The sequence below is a fragment of the Coregonus lavaretus genome, assembly GCF_964263955.1.
Source record: "Coregonus lavaretus genome assembly, chromosome: 30".
Taxonomy (NCBI): Eukaryota; Metazoa; Chordata; class Actinopteri; order Salmoniformes; family Salmonidae; genus Coregonus; species Coregonus lavaretus.
In genome coordinates, this window is record NC_140017.1 from 38,048,348 (window position 1) to 38,072,020 (window position 23,673).

Sequence of the window (23,673 nt, forward strand, 5' to 3'; positions counted from 1 at the left end):
TCCCCCTACTGTGACCTCTGACCCGGGTAGCGTTCAGGAGGCGTTCAAGAGGTTGCAACGTTTTCAGCTTTGCAGATAAAAAAATGTATTGTGACGATCTGACATGGTTTCATGTTCGTACTTACACAGCACGTTGGTTCTCTATAAAATATTCTGGCCCCGCTTTAAACAAATTAGAACCTAAGGCTTAAAGAAGCCTTCGTTATATCTTTATAAGAAACTATAGACATAACATAAGTAAAATGTCATGCTATTCTCTGGATTTATAGGCTGCAGATATCTGGCTGGCGAACTCCCCATCTGTTTGGTTGCATCCCAAATCACTCACTCACTCACTCAATCAAATTTTATTTATAAAGCCCTTTGTACATCAGCAGATGTCACAAAGTGCTATACAGAAACCCAGCCTAAAACCCCAAAACAGCAAGCAATGCAGATGTAGAAGCACGTTGGCTAGGAAAAACTCCCTAGAAAGGCAGAAACCTAGAGAGGAACCAGGCTCTGAGGGGTGGCCAGTCCCCTTCTGGCTGTGCCGGGTGGAGATTATAACAGTACATGGACATTAAAGACACTCTATTTCCGATGTAGCACACTACTTTTGACCAGGGCCCATACGGTTCTTATCAAAAGCAGTGCACTACATACCCCCCCCCCTCCCCTTGATTGGCCTGCACAGAGCCCCGACCTCAACCCCACTGACCACCTTTGGGATGAATTGGAACGCCGACTGCGAGCCAGGCCAACATCAGTGCCCGACCTCACTAATGCTCTTGTGGCTAAATGGAAGCAAGTCCCCGCAGCAATGTTCCAACATCTATTGGAAAGCCTTCCCAGAAGAGTGGAGGCTTTTATAGCAGCAAAGGGGGGGGGGTGGGCAACTCCATATTTATACCCATGATTTTGGAATGAGATGTTGGACGAGCAGGTGTCCACATACTTTTGGTCATGTGGTGTAGCTCTGTTCAGCCCCAGAATGCATCCCAAATGACACCCTATTTCATATATACTGCACTAGTTTTGACCAGAGCCCATAGGGACACAGCCTGAGAAATGGGTTAGGAAGGTTACTTTTCCCTCTTCTACGGTGTGTAACTGACTAACGAGTGAGGTTTCTCACCTAGATCCACTCTAGGATGATGAATACCCAACAGAAGGACAGTAAATTAATGTTTGGAGGCTCCCTGGAAACACGAGGCTGTTATACATTGTTATTTCAGGCCGTGGGGGCCTGTAGAAACTGGCCTGGAGTGAGAAATGTGTGTTGTTGGCTCTGTATCAGCAATAAAGTTTCCTACTGAACTACCTACTCAACTACTAGACTTGCTATCCTTCCTTCCCCCTGTACAATCACCATTTCATCCCTCTCTCTCTTTCCCCTCTGGGAGGAACAATAGTTGCGAACCAGCGAGAGCGAGGGAGAGCGAGAGAGAGCAAGAGAGAGCGAGAGAGAGCGAGGGAGAGAGAGAGAGAGAGCGAGAGAGAGCGAGAGAGAGCGAGGGAGAGAGCGAGCGAGAGAGAGAGAGCGAGAGAGAGAGAGCGAGAGAGAGCGAGGGAGAGAGAGAGAGAGCGAGAGAGAGAGAGAGAGCAAGAGAGAGAGAGAGAGAGAGAGAGAGAGAGAGCGAGAGAGAGAGAGAGAGAGGGAGAGCGAGAGGGAGAGAGAGGGAGAGCGAGAGGGAGAGAGAGGGAGAGAGAGAGAGAGAGGGAGAGCGAGGGAGAGAGAGAGCGAGAGAGCGAGAGAGGGAGAGAGAGAGGGAGAGAGCGAGAGAGAGCGAGCGAGAGAGAGCGAGGGAGAGGTGGAACAGTCCTAACTTGTCTCACTGCACCAGGAAGGGAATGTGTTAAGGAGAGCCTGACCTGTTCACCACTCGCACCTCGTCAGCCTGGTGATGAATGGTGCTTGCTCACCATAACGCTGTGCTATGGGTGCGTCCCAAATGACTCCCTATCCCCCCGTGGGCCCTGGTCAAAAGTAGCGCACTATCTAGGGAACAGGGTGCCATTTGGGATGCAGATCTGTGATTCAACCACAGCATTGAGTATTTTGACTACATGACCAATGTAGTGAAGGAGGAGACAGTGTCTTGTAAACAGGAAACATCCCCAGGGATAACTGCTTGTTATTGGCTAGATCACAGTCAACAGGAATGCATTAGTTATCAGCAGCAGAACAGAGCAGAGCAGACAGCTTTCAGAACCAGAAGCTAAGAACAGAGGCCTGTGTTCTAGAACCAGAACCAAAATGGCAGCTGAGCTTCACTGAGAATGAGGAGTGGGAGAGCCACTGTGACCCAGATAGCTCAGTGAGGTGATGCATGGAGGTTCCGCCTGGCTGCGTCCTCATTTTTCAGCCCCTAAAAAACCTTGAAGATTCTGGCTGCCCAAACGTAATCTCTCCACTAAATCACGGGAAGTATTACAGAGTGTGTGGCTTTTTGTTTCTTCAGGTTGTCTGGTTTTTGTTATCTAACAGCACAAAGCCTCGTTTCACCCTTCATAGACTACAAGGTCACTGACCCCTGATTTACAAGCTAATTGAGTAGAAAGTTTATTCACTTTAGACACTAACAAAAATGAACAGGGAGGGAGACAGGCATGCCTGAAGTTCAACAACATGCAGGCTCAGGGTACGCACACACACCCCCCCAAAACCACTACTTACTTGGAGAGGGATACACCTCCTGCTTTCCCTATGAGTTCCTCGTGGTGAAGCACCGCCTCGTTCCAGGGAATGTCCAGGAATTTGAGCAGCGTCCTCATCCACTTCTCTGGATGGAGGACCAGCTGTTCATAATGCACCGGCAGACACTTGTCTGAGGCCTCCAGGCACTGAGTGTACATGGTCTCTATGGCCCTGTTCCACTTGGTCAGGCAGTCTCTGTAGCTGCCCAGGTCAAAGCCGGCGATCGTCACCTTACGTGAGATCATCGAGTGGACAGAGGCGCGTCCGTCCCGGATCATGAGCACGAACTTGGCGTGCGGGAAGATCTTAGCCAGGTAGGAGAGGGACTTCAGAGCGAAGGGGTCCTTGTTGCAGAGGAAGTTGGCGGGCTCGCCGTGCTTCACAATGATCTCCAGGAGGAAGGCCTGCATGGCCGCGTCCAGGACCTCGTCCGTCACCCCGGCCTCGTCCAGACGCATCTTCTCCCTCCCCGACCGCGACCACATCTGTTTCATGGCCAGGATACGAGGAATAACCCTGGTCTCCTCTCCACACCGAACCTCAGGGTGAGCGTCCAGCATGGCTCTCATTAACGTTGTCCCACTCCTGGGAACCCCTCCAATGAACACTAGGGGCATGTCCTTGTTGTAGACGAATGGAGCGGAGAGGTTGTGGCCCCTGGGTCTGGAGCCACGCAGGACGGTGGAGGAGCCCAACGAGCCCCCCAGGAGGACCCCAGGCTGGCTGCTGCGCTCCTCGATGCGGTGGTGGCACTCCATGGCGTGACGGCCTAAGTAGAAGACTGTGACTGAGCTGATGACCAGACAGGCCACCAGCAGGTTCTGCTTCAGCTTCCCCATCATCACCATCTCAGGACCAGGGAGAGGGGGGTGGATGGAGGGAGGTGGAGGTGAACCAGAGGAGGTAGTGTGGGAGTGGAAGAGGAAGAGGGGAGAAGGGAAGGGGAGAGTAGTGGAGGGTCCCTCCCTTCAAGGTTGGCAGTAGGGGGCAGAGTGTGGTGTGTGTTCCCCAGTGGTCAGCGCTCGTCGACTGCCCAGCTCCATCAGGTCTGGGGAAGGACAGAACAGAACAATGGTATTATTATATACTGCTCAAAAAAATAAAGGGAACACTTAAACAACACAATGTAACTCCAAGTCAATCACACTTCTGTGAAATCAAACTGTCCACTTAGGAAGCAACACTGATTGACAATAAATGTCACATGCTGTTGTGTAAATGGAATAGACAACAGGTGGAAATTATAGGCAATTAGCAAGACACCCCCAATAAAGGACTGGTTTTGCAGGTGGTGACCACAGACCACTTCTCAGTTCCTATGCTTCCTGGCTGATGTTTTGGTCACTTTTGAATGCTGGTGGTGCTTTCACTCTAGTGGTAGCATGAGACGGAGTCTACAACCCACACAAGTGGCTCAGGTAGTGCAGCTCATCCAGGATGGCACATCAATGCGAGCTGTGGCAAGAAGGTTTGCTGTGTCTGTCAGCGTAGTGTCCAGAGCATGGAGGCGCTACCAGGAGACAGGTCAGTACATCAGGAGACGTGGAGGAGGCCGTAGGAGGGCAACAACCCAGCAGCAGGACTGCTACCTCCACCTTTGTGCAAGGAGGAGCAGGAGGAGCACTGCCAGAGCCCTGCAAAATGACCTCCAGCAGGCCACAAATGTGCATGTGTCTGCTCAAACGGTCAGAAACAGACTCCATGAGGGTGGTATGAGGGCCCGACATCCACAGGTGGGGGTTGTGCTTACAGCCCAACACCGTGCAGGACGTTTGGCATTTGCCAGAGAACACCAAGATTGGCAAATTCGCCACCGACGCCCTGTGCTCTTCACAGATGAAAGCAGGTTCACACTGAGCACGTGACAGACGTAACAGAGTCTGGAGACGCCGTGGAGAACGTTCTGCTGCCTGCAACATCCTCCAGCATGACCGGTTTGGCGGTGGGTCATTCATGGTGTGGGGTGGCATTTCTTTGGGGGGCCGCACAGCCCTCCATGTGCTCGCCAGAGGTAGCCTGACTGCCATTAGGTACCGAGATGAGATCCTCAGACCCCTTGTGAGACCATATGCTGGTGCGGTTGGCCCTGGGTTCCTCCTAATGCAAGACAATGCTAGACCTCATGTGGCTGGAGTGTGTCAGCAGTTGCTGCAAGAGGAAGGCATTGATGCTATGGACTGGCCCGCCCATTCCCCAGACCTGAATCCAATTGAGCACATCTGGGACATCATGTCTCGCTCCATCCACCAACGCCACGTTGCACCACAGACTGTCCAGGAGTTGGCGGATGCTTTAGTCCAGGTCTGGGAGGAGATCCCTCAGGAGACCATCCGCCACCTCATCAGGAGCATGCCCAGGCCAGGCGTTGTAGGGAGGTCATACAGGCACGTGGAGGCCACACACACACTACTGAGCCTCATTTTGACTTGTTTTAAGGACATTACATCAAAGTTGGATCAGCCTGTAGTGTGGTTTTCCACTTTAATTTTGAGGGTGACTCCAAATCCAGAACTCCATGGGCTGATACATTTGATTTCCATTGATAATTTGTGTGATTTTGTTGTCAGCACATTCAACTAACATTCTCTTTGTCTGACAAGGTTACGCACCTCATGCAAAAAACCACTATGCTGTAAGAAAACAAGGTTCACTGCACAACTACGGTGTAAAAGAAACAAAGGTTAAGGCCGACATCATAAAGTTGTCATAAAAAATAAAAAATAAACGTTTTCAGACACAATCAAGGCCCTCAGTTGACACAAGCTCAGAGGAATGAGGAAAGCCACATCAAGTGAAAACAGAGACAGAGACAGAAAGTAGCTCCAGTATTCAGCACTCAGTCATAAGCATTTAAGACTTCCCCAGTGACACATTTAGCAAAAAAAACTCCCTAAAAACAAGACACTAAGATAACTCTTATTTTTTTCTTTATTGTTTTGTTCTACTCATCTTTTTACTCAGGCTTTTACTCCCAGGCGTCAGTTTGTTTCTGAGAGAGACGATCCTGACCAGGAACAAGACCTCTGGTCTCAAATTTGGCCCTGAGCAGTTCCACAGGCTCTGATTGGGCATTGTGACACATCGGGGCATGCAGAGCCTCCACCACATTACTCTGGGTCATTTCCATGTGAAAGGACCAATGAGCACCAGCATGTGAAGTTTATAGGAGTACATCGAATTTGGTGTCAAATGAAAGCTAAGAGTCTATATATTTTGGGGAAATAAGGCATAGATATGTTGTTTTTTTTAATCCATTTTCCATCTTAGAAATTAGGAATAAGCAAAGGCTTGGTCACACGGATGGAAAAAGGGGTCTTAAAAAACATCTACTAGAAAAAGTATTGGGGTATTAGAAACACAACAATGATGAAGGCCCCTGCCAACTAATATCAACATTTCCATTTAGTTTTGCAGAAATGATTAGCCTTCTGTAACTTTAAGAAATATTGCCTAGTGTCTTGTCATTCTGATCAAAAAAACCCACATATCTTTAAGATATTGATAAGATATTTGATACTTGATAAGATAAGATATTTATTCTCTGAATCTTTTGACTCTCTATGTCCCCTATCCTCCCGGCCGGCTCGGTCCTCCCCTCCTGCTCCGTGGCTTGACGACTCATTGCGAGCTCACAGAACAAGACTCTGGGCAGCCGAGCGGAAATCGAAGAAAACTAGACTCCCTGCGGACCTGTCATCTTTCCACTCCCTCCTCTCTACATTCTCTTCCTCCGTTTCTGCTGCTAAAGCCACTTTCTACCACTCTAAATGTCAAGCCTCTGCCTCTAACCCTAGGAAGCTCTTTGCCACCTTCTCCTCCCTGCTGAATCCTCCTCCTCCTCCCCCTCCCTCATCCCTCTCTGTGGATGACTTTGTCAACCATTTTGAAATGAAGGTTGACGACATCCGATCCTCATTTATTAAGTCAAATGACACCGCTGGTCCTGCTCACACTGCCCTACCCTATGCTTTGACTTCTTTCTCCCCTCTCTCTCCAGATGAAATCTTGCGACTTGTGACGGCCGGCCGCCCAACAACCTGCCCGCTTGACCCTATCCCCTCCCCTCCTCTCTTCTCCAGACCATTTCCGGAGACCTTCTCCCTCGGTCTGGGGCTCCATGCAAGATCTCACCTCGTGGGGCATCAATGATCATGAGGAAGGTGAGGGATCAGCCCAGAACTACACGGCAGGACCTGGTCAATGACCTGAAGAGAGCTGGGACCACAGTCTCAAAGAAAACCATTAGTAACACACTACGCCGTCATGGATTAAAATCCTGCAGCGCACGCAAGGTCCCCCTGCTCAAGCCAGCGCATGTCCAGGCCTGTCTGAAGTTTGCCAATGACCATCTGGATGATCCAGAGGAGGAATGGGAGAAGGTCATGTGGTCTGATGAGACAAAAATATAGCTTTTTGGTCTAAACTCCACTCACCGTGTTTGGAGGAAGAAGAAGGATGAGTACAACCCCAAGAACACCATCCCAACCGTGAAGCATGGAGGTGGAAACATCATTCTTTGGGGATGCTTTTCTGCAAAGGGGACAGGACAACTGCACCGTATTGAGGGGAGGATGGATGGAGCCATGTATTGCGAGATCTTGGCCAACAACCTCCTTCCCTCAGTAAGAGCATTGAAGATGTGTCGTGGCTGGGTCTTCCAGCATGACAACGACCCAAAACACACAGCCAGGGCAACTAAGGAGTGGCTCCGTAAGAAGCATCTCAAGGTCCTGGAGTGGCCTAGCCAGTCTCCAGACCTGAACACAATAGAAAATCTTTGGAGGGACCTGAAAGTCCGTATTGCCCAGCGACAGCCCCGAAACCTGAAGGATCTGGAGAAGGTCTGTATGGAGGAGTGGGCCAAAATCCCTGCTGCAGTGTGTGCAAACCTGGTCAAGACCTACAGGAAACGTATGATCGCTGTAATTGCAAACAAAGGTTTCTGTACCAAATATTAAGTTCTGCTTTTCTGATGTATCAAATACTTATGTCATGCAATAAAATGCAAATTAATTACTTAAAAATCATACAAATGTGATTTTCTGGATTTTTGTTTTAGATTCCATCTCTCACAGTTGAAGTGTACCTATGATAAACATTACAGACCTCTACATGCTTTGTAAGTAGGAAAACCTGCAAAATCGGCAGTGTATCAAATACTTGTTCTCTCCACTGTGTGTGTGTATATATATATATAAAAATATATATATATAAAAAAATATATATATATATTTTTACAAAATGAAAAAATAAAAAAATTATGTGACTGATGGGGCTGGCTTTGATGGGGCTGGCTTTGATGGGGCTTTCTCAGCAAGGCATCATTCATCTGCTCTGACCACTGACGCTGCTCAACAAGGCCTCATTCATCTGCTCTGACCACTGACGCTGCTCAACAAGGCCTCATTCATCTGCTCTGACCACTGACGCTGCTCAACAAGGCCTCATTCATCTGCTCTGACGCTGCTCAACAAGGCCTCATTCATCTGCTCTGACCAACGACTGACACCGCTCAACAAGCCTGAGCAGAGATGTAAATCAAAAACACCCACGCATGGTGACGCACAGTAACACCAGTCACAACGCACACCTTATGAAACAAGCACAAAAACACACGTTATCTGTGATGCAGACACATATCTAACATAATTGAAAAGAGCGGGAACACACACAGACACACGACGATGTCATCCTCCTCTTCCCCTCATTTTCTCAAAGCAATTATTACAGGCTAAGCTCCCTATTACAGATGTCCTTATTACAGACCTGTGCCTCTGCATCATTCAGTATGTTAGTGTGTGTGGCATCCCTAAATAGTAGTAATATGCCGCTTAGCAGACGCTTTTATCCAAAGCGACTTACAGTCATGCGTGCATACATTTTTGTGTATGGGGTGGTCCCGGGGATCGAACCCACTACCCTGGCGTTACAAGCGCCGTGCTCTACCAGCTGAGCTGAAGAGGACCACATCCTTACAGCTAGTAACAACTGATAAGATGGAGGGAAATGCAAAAAGAGAGGAAAGCACTCTCTCAAGGTCTTCTCCTCCACAGACAAGACTAGATGCTATATTTAGAAACAGAAACGCAGGCTCACGTCAGAAGCTGAGTCTTTGCCCTTCGTCTGGAGCGGCTGGCTTCTGTCTGACCACGGTGGAACGCTTCTGTCTGACCACGGTGGAACGCTTCTGTCTGACCACGGTGGAACGCTTCTGTCTGACCACGGTGGAACGCTTCTGTCTGACCACGGTGGAACGCTTCTGTCTGACCACGGTGGAACGCTTCTGTCTGACCACGGTGGAACGCTTCTGTCTGACCACGGTGGAACGCTTCTATCTGACCACGGTGGAACGCTTCTGTCTGACCACGGTGGAACGCTTCTATCTGACCACGGTGGAACGCTTCTGTCTGACCACGGTGGAACGCTTCTGTCTGACCACGGTGGAACGCTTCTATCTGACCACGGTGGAACGCTTCTGTCTGACCACGGTGGAACGCTTCTGTCTGACCACGGTGGAACGCTTCTGTCTGACCACGGTGGAACGCTTCTATCTGACCACGGTGGAACGCTTCTGTCTGGTGGAACGTGAAGATTCCCAACTACAGCCTCTCAGAAACACCTACAGTCCCCATCATAAGTATTCACCCCTCTTGGATTCCTTCACATTTTCCTGTGTTACAAAGTGGGATTCAAATGGATTTGTCGTGTTTTTTTTTTTGTCAACGATCTACTAAAAATACTCGGTAAATGTCAAAGTAAAGAAAAATGATAATAAATGAACAATAAAACACTAATATACCTTTGCTTAGATAAGTATTCACCCCCGAGTCAATATATGTTAGAATCACCTTTGGCAGCTATTAAAGCAGTGAGTTTTATTAGGTAAGTCTCTAAGAGCTTTTCACATCTGGATTGTGCAATATGTTCCCATTATTATTTTCATAATTCTTCAAGCTCTGTCAAATTGTTGGGAATCGTGACTAAACATCAATTCTTTAAGTCAAAACTGTAACTTGGCCACTCACGAACATTCCCTGTCTTCTTGGTAAGCAACTCCAGTGTAGATTTGGCCTTGTTTTGTAGGTTATTGTCCTGCTGAAAGGTGAATTCCTCTCCCAGTGTCTGGTGGAAAGCAGACTGAACCAGGTTTTCCTCCAGGATTTTGCTACATTCTGATTATTTTTATCCTGAAAAACTCCCCAGTCTTTGCCAACGTCAAGCAAACCCATTAGGGGTGTGAACATTTAAAAAACGTTAAAACGTTTAAATGAAATTGGGCTCCTTAATGCTAAGAAAAATCCCTAACCGAAAAACGATGCTTAATCCCACCCACCCCCCCACAAAATTACAATCACAGTGCAGTTAACACAAAACATATTATTTTCCTTGTTATAGCCTAACTAGACAATAGGCTATAAAGACCAGGGGAAATCTTTGTATTTTAAATAAAACCAGAGAGGAAGAGGTGAATTTGTGAGGTATAGAAGCCAAGACATTGTGAGATTCAGATTACCAAGACATATGTGCACCACGGTACTTTATGCCCCCTGCTCTCCTCTCCTCTCCTCTCCTCTCCTCTCCTCTCCTCTCCTCTCCTCTCCTCTCCTCTCCTCTCCTCTCCTCTCCTCTCCTCTCCTCTCCTCTCCTCTCCTCTCCTCTCCTCTCCTCTCCTCTCCCCTCCCCTCCCCTCCCCTCCCCTCCCCTCCCCTCCACTCCACTCCACTCCACTCCACTCCACTCCTACCCACTCCACTCCTCCCCTCCTCTCCTCCCCTCCCCTCCCCTCCCCTCCCCTCCACCTCTCCTCTCCTACCCACTCCACTCCACTCCTCCTCTCCCCTCCTCTCCTCCCCTTCTCTCCACTCCTCCTCTCCTCTCCTACCCACTCCACTCCTCCTCTCCCCTCCTCTCCTCCCCTCCACTCCACTCCTCCTCTCCTCCCCTCCACTCCTCCCCTACCCACTCCACTCCTCCTCTCCACTCCTCCTCTCCTCTCCTACCCACTCCACTCCTCCTCCTCCTCTCCTCTCCTCTCCTCTCCTCTACTCCTCCTCTCCTCCCCTCCTCCTCCTCCACCCTTTCGCTGGCTCGCCTGGGGTGTATTCACTACGCCGATTCTGTTCCAAAACGTTTCGGAATGGAAGCAAAACGGAACGAGAACGGGGAGGGAACTGCCTGAATTTGTCCAATAGAAACTCATTTTTTTTTTTTTGTGCAAACTGTTTGGACTCACCATCACACCCCTGCTCTTACGCTACGCTAATTTATACGTTGCTACGCTAATTTATACGTTGCTACGCTAATGACGCCAGTGTGTGTTCAGTCTTCGGCCAGTTGCCTGTAGAATATCCTAGCCTATTCATTGATGATGGGCCCTGCTTTACTGAAGTTGCGAGACATTGCAAGCTAAGACATTGTGAGATACAGCGTTTGATTACCGATGGATAGGCTATAACTCCGTCGGCCTGGTGGCTGAACTGTGACCCTCTACGATGTAACAACTATGAAAACAGAAAGCATACGTGTTGGAATACGATAACAACTTATTTTTATAACGACGAAATACAAAATAAAAAATAAAAAACAAGACGCACGGTCAGATGACGAAAACGTCAGTAGCCTAAACATCATTATAAGCACCAAGTGGCCTTGATAAATAGTGAAACTCTGCACAAAAGCAATAATGGCATTATAATGAATGTAAGTGTCGATATGACAGCAGTCAAAAATAGTCGATTATTTATACGTCAGACACCATGGGAATCTGTTGATTTTTCATCAAAATGGGAGGTAACGCATGATCTCTGAAGCGATCCTGTGACATGGTTTCTCCAAAGAAATGTATCCCATACAGGTCTTGACCAGAAGCTCTCCATATACACGCCATTTCCACCGACATACAGGATTGAAATGAACGCTTCCAGCTCCTCAGACAGACAGATCCAAGGCAGTGACTCCGTGTGCCCCTTAGCCATGTCCATGTCCTGTAAACAACGAAAGCCGGTGAGTGTATTGCTGACGTGCGGGGCCGTCCTGTTCTTTACAAGTATTCTTTATTAGCCCAGCACTTACTTTTTTTTAAGGATGGTGTTTGGTCCCGCCATGTGATTGCACCTCGTTCACCCCCGAGTGACATCTGTTCCCTCTCTGGCACTGTGGTGTCAGACAGCCACAGGTTGTTTACCATTGGGGTAGTTAGTTAGCACTAAGGAGCAAGTGTGAGAGTGTGTGTGTGTTTGTTTAACTACCCTTGCGGGTACCAGAAGTCCTCACAAGGATTGTAAAACAAGGAAAATTCGGACAAGTGGGGACATTTTGCCGGTCCCCATGAGGAAAAAATGCTATTTTAGGCTTAGGGTTACGGTTAGGTATAGTTTTAGGGTTATATTAAAGGGAAAATAGGATTTTGGATGGGAATCAATTCCTTGGTCCCCACAAGGATAGCAATACAAACGTGTGTGTGTGTGTGTGTGTGTGTGTGTGTAGGGTAGTCAGCACTGAGGAGCCAAGTGGTTTTAGTACATCTCAGCACACTCCCTCTAATGACCAATGGAAACAGATGAACAACTCTGGTAGTTAACCTACATCTAATGAGACAAAACACTTGGATATCAAGTGGATATCATTTGAACATTTAGGCTACTGCATTTCTGTCTGAGGAACTTACATAGCTATCTCTTAACGTCGCAGGAGAAGGTTGACGTCTCTTAACGTCGCAGGAGAACGTCTCTTAACGCCGCAGGAGAACGTCTCTTAACGTCGCAGGAGAACGTCTCTTAACGTCGCAGGAGAACGTCTCTTAACGTCGCAGGAGAACGTCTCTTAACGTCGCAGGAGAACGTCTCTTAACGTCGCAGGAGAACGTCTCTTAACGTCGCAGGAGAACGTCTCTTAACGTCGCAGGAGAACGTCTCTTAACGTCGCAGGAGAACGTCTCTTAACGTCGCAGGAGAACGTCTCTTAACGTCGCAGGAGAACGTCTCTTAACGTCGCAGGAGAACGTCTCTTAACGTCGCAGGAGAACGTCTCTTAACGTCGCAGGAGAACGTCTCTTAACGTCGCAGGAGAACGTTGATGTGCAAATAGTAGCAGTGTTTTTTTGTTTTTACGGTATTCCAGTTAACAGTACTCATCTCCTTCCTTTCCCATCTCCCTCCTTTCTTGTCTAAGTTCTTGTTCAGCCCAGAATAGGGTCTGTGTCCCAAATGGTACCCTATTCCCTATGCAGTGCACTAGTTCTGGTCAAAAGTAGTGTCCATTTGGGACATAGCCATGGTAAAGCAGACAGTCAACCATTCCTCGAACTTCGAGGAAAGGAGGACTTTCCCAGAGGTAGGAGCATTCCTAAAAAGCTCAAAGCCACTGGTCTGAATTACAACTTGCGGTCAAGCTTTAGCGGCAGGCAGATTGGTTTCCGGTTTCACCTGGCTGGGACCAAGCTGAAGTAAAGAATGTGTTGGTGGTACTTCCTGTTACAGATACTGTATCCTCCTCTGGAGTTCTCTTTGATCTGTGAAGGAGGGTTGACATTCTCTACGGGACCATGCTGAAACCAGACCACCACATCAACACTTAATAACAAGGGAGGAGGTCAGTGCGTGTAACAAGTGTGGAGGCTCCAACACTGAGGCCCTGCCATGACCTACCTTGATGGACAAGACCTGAATTTAAAAAGGGTCTTCTTTGCCCAACGGGGGGGAGGGGAGAGGGGGAAAGGGGGAGGTGGCTTTAGGACTTTTTGATTGACATTTAAGCCTATGCTAGAAGCTGTAAAGGACCCATAGTTACTGTTTAAAAGGTGTGAAATGTCATCTTGGCCCCTTTCGTCTCCCCCAGGGACCTGGGAGGCTGTAGCGTACACTTCATTCAGGGATCACCTTACAAACCATTTCCATTTTAAAATGCAGGCAATAGCATCAGGCCTGCCAGATCCTGGGAAAGGTCAGTCAGTCTTCCAGTAGAAACCATTAGTGGCCCGGGGAAGAAGAAATGGTGCGACGACAACAACTTTCCTCTCAGTTCCAACTGACTGAGTGCCGGAGGAAGGCCCTTTTCAGAGTCAACTCAAAACCCAACACTTGAACTGAACAGGACAGCGGAGTCACTGACCACCTTCCGGAGACACTTGAAACCCTACCTCTTTAAGGAATACCTGGAATAGTCTAACAGTAATGCTTCTACCCCCCCCCCCCCCATAAAAATAAATTTAATAAATGAAGAAAAAAAGTGGTTGTCCCACTGGCTATCATAAGTTGAATGCACCAATTTGTAAGTCGCTCTGGATAAGAGCGTCTGCTAAATTATGTAAATGTAAATTAACTGTGGAATATAATATAATATATGATGTTTCTCAAACTCAGGAGGACTGGACTCCACTAACACTTGTACTGATAGAAACTTCCACATAATGTGAGTAGATAACCCTACACTGACTACAGAGACTCCACTACCTAGCAGGCAGAGACAATGGGAGTAGATAACCCTACAGAGACTATAGAGACTCCACTACCTAGCAGGCAGAGACAATGGGAGTAGATAACCCTACAGAGACTATAGAGACTCCACTACCTAGCAGACAGAGACAATGGGAGTAGATAACCCTAGACTGACTATAGAGACTCCACTACCTAGCAGGCAGAGACAATGGGAGTAGATAACCCTACAGAGACTATAGAGACTCCACTACCTAGCAGGCAGAGACAATGGGAGTAGATAACCCTACAGAGACTATAGAGACTCCACTACCTAGCAGGCAGAGACAATGGGAGTATATAACCCTACAGAGACTATAGAGACTCCACTACCTAGCAGGCAGAGACAATGGGAGTAGATAACCCTACAGAGACTATAGAGACTCCACTACCTAGCAGGCAGAGACAATGGGAGTAGATAACCCTAGACTGACTACAGAGACTCCACTACCTAGCAGGCAGAGACAATGGGAGTAGATAACCCTACACTGACTACAGAGACTCCACTACCTAGCAGGCAGAGACAATGGGAGTAGATAACCCTACAGAGACTATAGAGACTCCACTACCTAGCAGGCAGAGACAATGGGAGTAGATAACCCTACAGAGACTATAGAGACTCCACTACCTAGCAGACAGAGACAATGGGAGTAGATAACCCTACAGAGACTATAGAGACTCCACTACCTAGCAGGCAGAGACAATGGGAGTAGATAACCCTAGACTGACTACAGAGACTCCACTACCTAGCAGGCAGAGACAATGGGAGTAGATAACCCTACAGAGACTATAGAGACTCCACTACCTAGCAGGCAGAGACAATGGGAGTAGATAACCCTAGACTGACTATAGAGACTCCACTACCTAGCAGGCAGAGACAATGGGAGTAGATAACCCTAGACTGACTATAGAGACTCCACTACCTAGCAGGCAGAGATAATGGGAGTAGATAACCCTAGACTGACTACAGAGACTCCACTACCTAGCAGGCAGAGACAATGGGAGTAGATAACCCTACAGAGACTATAGAGACTCCACTACCTAGCAGGCAGAGACAATGGGAGTAGATAACCCTACAGAGACTATAGAGACTCCACTACCTAGCAGGCAGAGACAATGGGAGTAGATAACCCTACAGAGACTATAGAGACTCCACTACCTAGCAGGCAGAGACAATGGGAGTAGATAACCCTACAGAGACTATAGAGACTCCACTACCTAGCAGGCAGAGACAATGCGAGTAGATAACCCTACACTGACTACAGAGACTCCACTACCTAGCAGGCAGAGACAATGGGAGTAGATAACCCTACAGAGACTATAGAGACTCCACTACCTAGCAGGCAGAGACAATGGGAGTAGATAACCCTAGACTGACTATAGAGACTCCACTACCTAGCAGGCAGAGACAATGGGAGTAGATAACCCTAGACTGACTATAGAGACTCCACTACCTAGCAGGCAGAGACAATGGGAGTAGATAACCCTACAGAGACTATAGAGACTCCACTACCTAGCAGGCAGAGACAATGGGAGTAGATAACCCTAGACTGACTACAGAGACTCCACTACCTAGCAGGCAGAGACAATGGGAGTAGATAACCCTACAGAGACTATAGAGACTCCACTACCTAGCAGGCAGAGACAATGGGAGTAGGTAACCCTACAGAGACTATAGAGACTCCACTACCTAGCAGGCAGAGACAATGGGAGTAGATAACCCTAGACTGACTACAGAGACTCCACTACCTAGCAGGCAGAGACAATGTGAGTAGATAACCCTACAGAGACTATAGAGACTCCACTACCTAGCAGGCAGAGACAATGGGAGTAGATAACCCTAGACTGACTACAGAGACTCCACTACCTAGCAGGCAGAGACAATGGGAGTAGATAACCCTAGACTGACTATAGAGACTCCACTACCTAGCAGGCAGAGACAATGGGAGTAGATAACCCTACACTGACTACAGAGACTCCACTACCTAGCAGGCAGAGACAATGGGAGTAGATAACCCTACAGAGACTATAGAGACTCCACTACCTAGCAGGCAGAGACAATGGGAGTAGATAACCCTACACTGACTACAGAGACTCCACTACCTAGCAGGCAGAGACAATGGGAGTAGATAACCCTACAGAGACTATAGAGACTCCACTACCTAGCAGACAGAGACAATGGGAGTAGATAACCCTAGACTGACTACAGAGACTCCACTACCTAGCAGGCAGAGACAATGGGAGTAGATAACCCTACAGAGACTACAGAGACTCCACTACCTAGCAGGCAGCACCCGGCTGAACCAGCCAGTCGGGGTGTGTGTGTGTGTGTGTGTGTGTGTGTGTGTATGTGTGTGTGTGTGTGTGTGTGTGTGTGTGTGTGTGTGTGTGTGTGTGTGTGTGTGTGTGTGTGACAGTTGCGGAGAGAGGAGAGCGAAGCACCAATTCGTTCGTACGTGTACATGTTAATGAACAGTGTGTAGCCGGGCGGTGGCCTGGCTGACATCAATCAGTCATTTCAAATCAACCACTAGAGCTCTGTACAGAGCAGAGCCAACGGGTACCGGCAACATCCCACGATGCTCCCCGCCACCGCCCGGCTACACACTGTTCATTAGCATGTACACGTACGAACGAATTGGTGCGTCGCTCTCCTCTCCCCGCAACCGTCACACACAGCAACATTAAATCATCATCACGTTCATTTTAGGTTAGCGATGATGATGATGATGCACCATTCAAACAGGATGATCAGTCTGACAGCAGCTGAGAAGGAGGAAGACTGCACGTTGTTTAACGCCTCCCAGGGTTTGGTGCAGTTCTCTGAGCCCTATGAACGGATTAGCTGAACTCTTTCAGTGTTTATCATACTGCTGGGTTGAATGTCCAGGGTTTAGAGCACTCTGACCTAGCACTGGTAAATAACTGTGGGAGAAAGAGAGAGGGATAGATAGATAGAGAGAGCGCTAGAGCGAGAACTAGTGAGAGAGAGAAAGATCAATATGGTATTGCCACATCATCACGCCATGCTAAGTCCATTTGGCACACAGATGCCTGGGAGGCCAACCATTCTGTTCCATATTAAAACAGACCCTCATTTCCCACGCCAAATCAATGGGCCAGACCACGGGAAGAGGAGGAGCCTCCTAAAATTGGGGCCTGAAGATGAAAACTCCTAAACTGACACTCACGTTACAACAGTCTCTCTTTTAATCAAGATGGAAGAGGATATCAACATCTAACCACACGCAATATTCACAAGCTAGGGAAACTAAAAATTACGGGGGTGCGTCCCAATAATATTTCCTTTCTCCTGAAGTGTACACTTGTTCACTACTTCAAACAAATCTAAAAGCATTGGATTGGTAGAGGAACGGGCTAGCTAGAGGGAGTTATGTGGAATACCAGGCATGTATACCAGTCATTTCCTTTCAAAAATCAGCGAAGGGAACCAGTTCACTCTTTGGGAGGACGGAGCCACGGTCTAAAGGCCCAAACCTTTAGCCTAGTGTGATCTTCATCTGCTACAGTATCAGCACGATAATGAAGAGTTTATATGGTATAGATCACATAAACCTTCTGGATACATTTCTTCTTTCTCTATGACAGAGTCCCCAGCCATCTTGTCCTCCTTTCTTCTCACAACCCCCCACAGACAGAGAGACAAGACAGAGAGCCCGACAGACAGACAGACAGACAGACAGCTTAACTGGACATTACAGAGGGAACTGGTTGGACTATAGGTGCAAGGGGGCCCACATGGCTCTGGTCATAAATGTGTACACTCAATAGGGCATAGGGTGCCATTTTGGACTCAGCCAGGGAGTCAACCAAACCTGACAGTTTAAAAACTCATTGAGGTGGCAGAGAACTTACAGGAGTTGGACACCTTTAGAAACACTACATGACCAAAAGTATGTGGACACCTGCTCGATGAACATCTCACTCCAAAATCATGGGCATTAATTTGGAGTTGGTCCCCCCTTTGCTGTTAAGGCTTTCCAATAGACGTTGGAACATTGCTGCAGGGACTTGCTTCCATTCAGCCACAAGAGCATTAGTGAGGTCGGGCAATTAGGCCTGGCTCGCAGTCGGCATTCCAATTAATCCCAAAGGTGTTCGATGGGGTTGATTTTTGTTGTTGTTATTCTGTCTCTCACTGTTCAAATAAACCTACCACTAAAATTATAGACTGATCATGTCTTTGTCAGTGGGCAAACGTACAAAATCAGCAGGGGATCAAATACTTTTTCCCCCCCTCACTGTAGGAGGAATGTATATGATGAGGTCAATGCAGGTTGGATATGAGCCAGGGGTTTGGAATGTTACTAAGGCATAAAAGGCAATCATATGGTCGCGGTCACTGATAAGGGTGGAGAGCTGTGGATTAGTGAGGAATGTGGGCCGAGATCAGGTCAGGTCACACGAAGGGAGAAGGAGCAGTTTATTACCCATTTCACTTAACTTCCTGTCTAGCAACAGAGATGTATTGGCTGTCCAGATGTGTAAGGAGGAGACTCGGCATAGGAGGAAGTTATAAATACATGTGCTTGTGTAAACATGTTTATGTCTTTTCAGCTGTTTGACCCAGTGGGTGAATAAACTTGGTTTGAGCTTTTTTCTAGTCCGTTAGTTTTTACTCTGTTTCTTTAGAACCTAACAGAACCGTTCTACGGTCTGTGTATCATTAGCAGAGGTGATAGCCCAAATAAAATAAAAAAACTACAAAATCAGTAAAGCTCAATGGCTAGAATACATGGACATGATATAAACCTGCCAATGAATAGAGGATGATGCAGTGTCAGCCTGGATGCAGCAGTGGTGTGTGGGTGGACATCATATATCAGTGATGTTAGTCAACTAAACAGGATGAACACACGTCCGTGGGCAGGTAGCTAAGAGAGGTATTTACAAAACAGCGTACAAAATAATGTGATCATATCATCTGTTAGCGGCAGGGGTGATACGGACTTCACAGACCAGAAAAGGAGCAGAACAGAGTGGCCTCTGAGTCCCAAATGGCACCCTATTCCCTATATAGTGCACTACTTTAGACCAGAGAATGGCACCCTATTCCCTATATAGTGCACTACTTTAGACCAGAGAATGGCACCCTATTCCCTATATAGTGCACTACTTTAGACCAGAGAATGGCACCCTGTTCCCTATATAGTGCACTACTTTAGACTAGAGAATGGCACCCTATTCCCTATATAGTGCACTACTTTAGACCAGAGAATGGCACCCTGTTCCCTATATAGTGCACTACTTTAGACCAGAGAATGGCACCCTATTCCCTATATAGTGCACTACTTTAGACCAGAGAATGGCACCCTATTCCCCATAGTGCACTACTTTAGACCAGAGAATGGCACCCTGTTCCCTATATAGTGCACTACTTTAGACTAGAGAATGGCACCCTATTCCCTATATAGTGCACTACTTTAGACCAGAGAATGGCACCCTGTTCCCTATATAGTGCACTACTTTAGACTAGAGAATGGCACCCTATTCCCTATATAGTGCACTACTTTAGACCAGAGAATGGCACCCTATTCCCTATATAGTGCACTACTTTAGACTAGAGAATGGCACCCTATTCCCCATCTAGTGCACTACTTTAGACCAGAGAATGGAACCCTATTCCCTATATAGTGCACTACTTTAGACTAGAGAATGGCACCCTATTCCCTATATAGTGCACTACTTTAGACTAGAGAATGGCACCCTATTCCCTATATAGTGCACTACTTTAGACTAGAGAATGGCACCCTATTCCCTATATAGTGCACTACTTTAGACCAGAGAATGGCACCCTATTCCCTATATAGTGCACTACTTTAGACTAGAGAATGGCACCCTATTCCCTATATAGTGCACTACTTTAGACTAGAGAATGGCACCCTATTCCCTATATAGCGCACTACTTTAGACCAGAGAATGGCACCCTATTCCCTATATAGTGCACTACTTTAGACTAGAGAATGGCACCCTATTCCCCATCTAGTGCACTACTTTAGACCAGAGAATGGAACCCTATTCCCTATATAGTGCACTACTTTAGACTAGAGAATGGCACCCTATTCCCTATATAGTGCACTACTTTAGACTAGAGAATGGCACCCTATTCCCTATATAGTGCACTACTTTAGACTAGAGAATGGCACCCTATTCCCTATATAGTGCACTACTTTAGACCAGAGAATGGCACCCTATTCCCTATATAGTGCACTACTTTAGACTAGAGAATGGCACCCTATTCCCTATATAGTGCACTACTTTAGACTAGAGAATGGCACCCTATTCCCTATATAGCGCACTACTTTAGACCAGAGAATGGCACCCTATTCCCTATATAGTGCACTACTTTAGACCAGAGAATGGCACCCTATTCCCTATATAGTGCACTACTTTAGACCAGAGAATGGCACCCTATTCCCCATAGTGCACTACTTTAGACCAGAGAATGGCACCCTGTTCCCTATATAGTGCACTACTTTAGACTAGAGAATGGCACCCTATTCCCTATATAGTGCACTACTTTAGACCAGAGAATGGCACCCTGTTCCCTATATAGTGCACTACTTTAGACTAGAGAATGGCACCCTATTCCCTATATAGTGCACTACTTTAGACCAGAGAATGGCACCCTATTCCCTATATAGTGCACTACTTTAGACCAGAGAATGGCACCCTATTCCCCATCTAGTGCACTACTTTAGACCAGAGAATGGAACCCTATTCCCTATATAGCGCACTACTTTAGACTAGAGAATGGCACCCTATTCCCTATATAGTGCACTACTTTAGACTAGAGAATGGCACCCTATTCCCTATATAGTGCACTACTTTAGACTAGAGAATGGCACCCTATTCCCTATATAGTGCACTACTTTAGACCAGAGAATGGCACCCTATTCCCTATATAGTGCACTACTTTAGACTAGAGAATGGCACCCTATTCCCTATATAGTGCACTACTTTAGACCAGAGAATGGCACCCTATTCCCTATATAGTGCACTACTTTAGACCAGAGAATGGCACCCTATTCCCTATATAGTGCACTACTTTAGACCAGAGAATGGCACCCTATTCCCTATATAGTGCACTACTTTAGACCAGAGAATGGCACCCTATTCCCTATATAGTGCACTACTTTAGACCAGAGAATGGCACCCTATTCCCTATATAGTGCACTACTTTAGACCAGAGAATGGCACCCTATTCCCTATATAGTGCACTACTTTAGACCAGAGAATGGCACCCTATTCCCCATCTAGACAGAATAATAGTACTAATAACATGGTGGGTGTTTATATTTGTCCTATTTCACACAAGTGTGTTTTAATACGCATGTGTGAATTGGAAATGTGTTGTCTTTGCATATCCCAACTCTCCCCCCGAGACACCCTCGGAGAGTGGGGTAACAGCCAAGGTCTGCCATTATCAATCACCCTCGTGCAGCTGTGAAAAGCAGAGTAGCACAGAGCTCAGACAGAGGTTGACTTGGGCCGGAGCCGGGCCGGCACTTCAAATTATTTTGGGGGAAACTGCGTACCGGCTCCTCTATAAAAAAAAGAAATAAAATTTAAAAAAAAAGTGGCCCCATCACCCGCCCGGATTCACACACAGCGTCAAAAAAGGTTGATCAAAGCAGAACGAAGGCGGGATCTGAATAGCGATGGAGACATTCACATCCTGATTCCCTCTTGGTTGTAGTTTATTTGTCTGTGTGAATCCGGTGTATGCGTAGACCGTTCGAGTTTGAGAATGCACAGATTGAGAAAACGCAAGCTTGAATGTTGTCAAACGAGGGTTCTTACGGTCATGAAAATCCTGGAAAAGTCATGGAATTTTTATATTGTGTTTTAAAATATATGATCAATAAAAATTGACACATCAGCCACGATCAGAATTATGCCTACCCTTCAGCACCTCTGTGTGTGCTGTACATCACCTCTGTGTGTGTGTGCTGTACATCACCTCTGTGTGTGTGTGCTGTACATCACCTCTGTGTGTGTGTGCTGTACATCACCTCTGTGTGTGTGTGCTGTACATCACCTCTGTGTGTGTGTGCTGTACATCACCTCTGTGTGTGTGTGCTGTACATCACCTCTGTGTGTGTGTGCTGTACATCACCTCTGTGTGTGTGCTGTACATCACCTCTGTGTGTGTGTGCTGTACATCACCTCTGTGTGTGTGTGCTGTACATCACCTCTGTGTGTGTGTGCTGTACATCACCTCTGTGTGTGTGTGCCGTACATCACCTCTGTGTGTGTGTGCTGTACATCACCTCTGTGTGTGTGTGCCAGGGGGCCGTTGCCTGAGGTGGGGGAGGAGACAGCAGGTAGCCTATAGAATAATTATAGACTATATAGCCAATTCTAAACATAACTAGCCATACTTCAAGCTATCTCGCCAGTTAAACTATAAGTGTTAAATGTCGTTGACGTCTTCTTTCTCTGTGTGTGTGCCGTAATAGGAAAGCTGGCATTCCTCTCTATTAAAACAGTAGGCTAGCCATGTCGTTTCGACAACGTAAAAAAATATTCTAATAGCCTAATTGACAAATAAATGTTCCATGCTGTGCATAGATATCCCCCTGAAATATGAATATTTTAGCCTTATAAAAAAGGTTACAGATAAACATGTCTTAGTTAGCTACCTAGCTTTGAAGTAGCCTGCCTCATCCATTTTTATCCCAGATTCATTGAATGAGGGAATAATTGTATATAAAAAAGTATTTGGTTGTAATGTTGCAATATTGTATATTAAAGGGTGGCCAACCATCCTCCAGGAGTCCCGCTCTAACACACCACATCTGCTGCTCAACAGGACCTTGGTAAGCAGACACACCCAGCAGCTCTCCAGATGGAGGGTTGACCACATGTGTTTTATACAGTAGCCTAACAGTGCGGTTATTCTACTTTGTGGGAGGTTAAGTGCCTTGATCAAGGGCACAACGGCAGGAGATGGTAGGCTACATGGGGTCAGAGAGCAGCAGCCTTCTAGTGTCAATACTACATTTATCCTGACTTTTTCCCATGTAGGCTACTTTGACTGCATTTACACAGGCAGACCAATTCTGATCTTTTTTTTCCCCACTAATTAGTCCTTTGATCAATCAGATAAGCTCTGGAAAAAGATATTCTGTGAGAAGATCTGATGTGATTGGTCAAAAGACCAATTAGTGGAAAACAATATCAGAATTGGGCTGCTTGTCTAAACACAGCCATAGAGATGCCACCAATTATTGGTATTGGATATTTGGTTAAAAGTCAAAGAGAAGTCATGGAAAAAGTCATGCAATTCCATTAGTCAAAATGTGTATAAACCCTTAACAGCATAATCACACCATGACATGCTTAAAAAACATAAGGACAGGATAGAGTGGTTAACAAGGGACAGAAACAAGACAAAAAAGGGTGAAAGGAGAGCATGACTAAGCAGAACAATAATAAAGGACTATGATGACAGAGAGGGGAGAGGATGAGGGGGAGAGGATGACAGAGAGGGGGAGA

At 46.9% G+C, this 23,673-nt stretch overlaps 1 protein-coding gene across 2 annotated transcripts in view; it reads right to left on the minus strand.

The window, feature by feature from the left end:
• The window catches only part of LOC311106149 (protein-tyrosine sulfotransferase 1), an 87,924-nt gene that overhangs the window by 58,560 nt on the left and 5,691 nt on the right, over nucleotides 1-23,673 (minus strand). For both annotated transcript variants that reach the window (XM_084148479.1, XM_084148478.1), the window contains exon 2: nucleotides 2,660-3,728. In XM_084148479.1, the coding sequence (XP_084004605.1) occupies nucleotides 2,660-3,528 (869 nt within the window). In that variant the 5' untranslated portion in view covers nucleotides 3,529-3,728. The remainder of the gene's footprint in view (nucleotides 1-2,659; nucleotides 3,729-23,673) is intronic.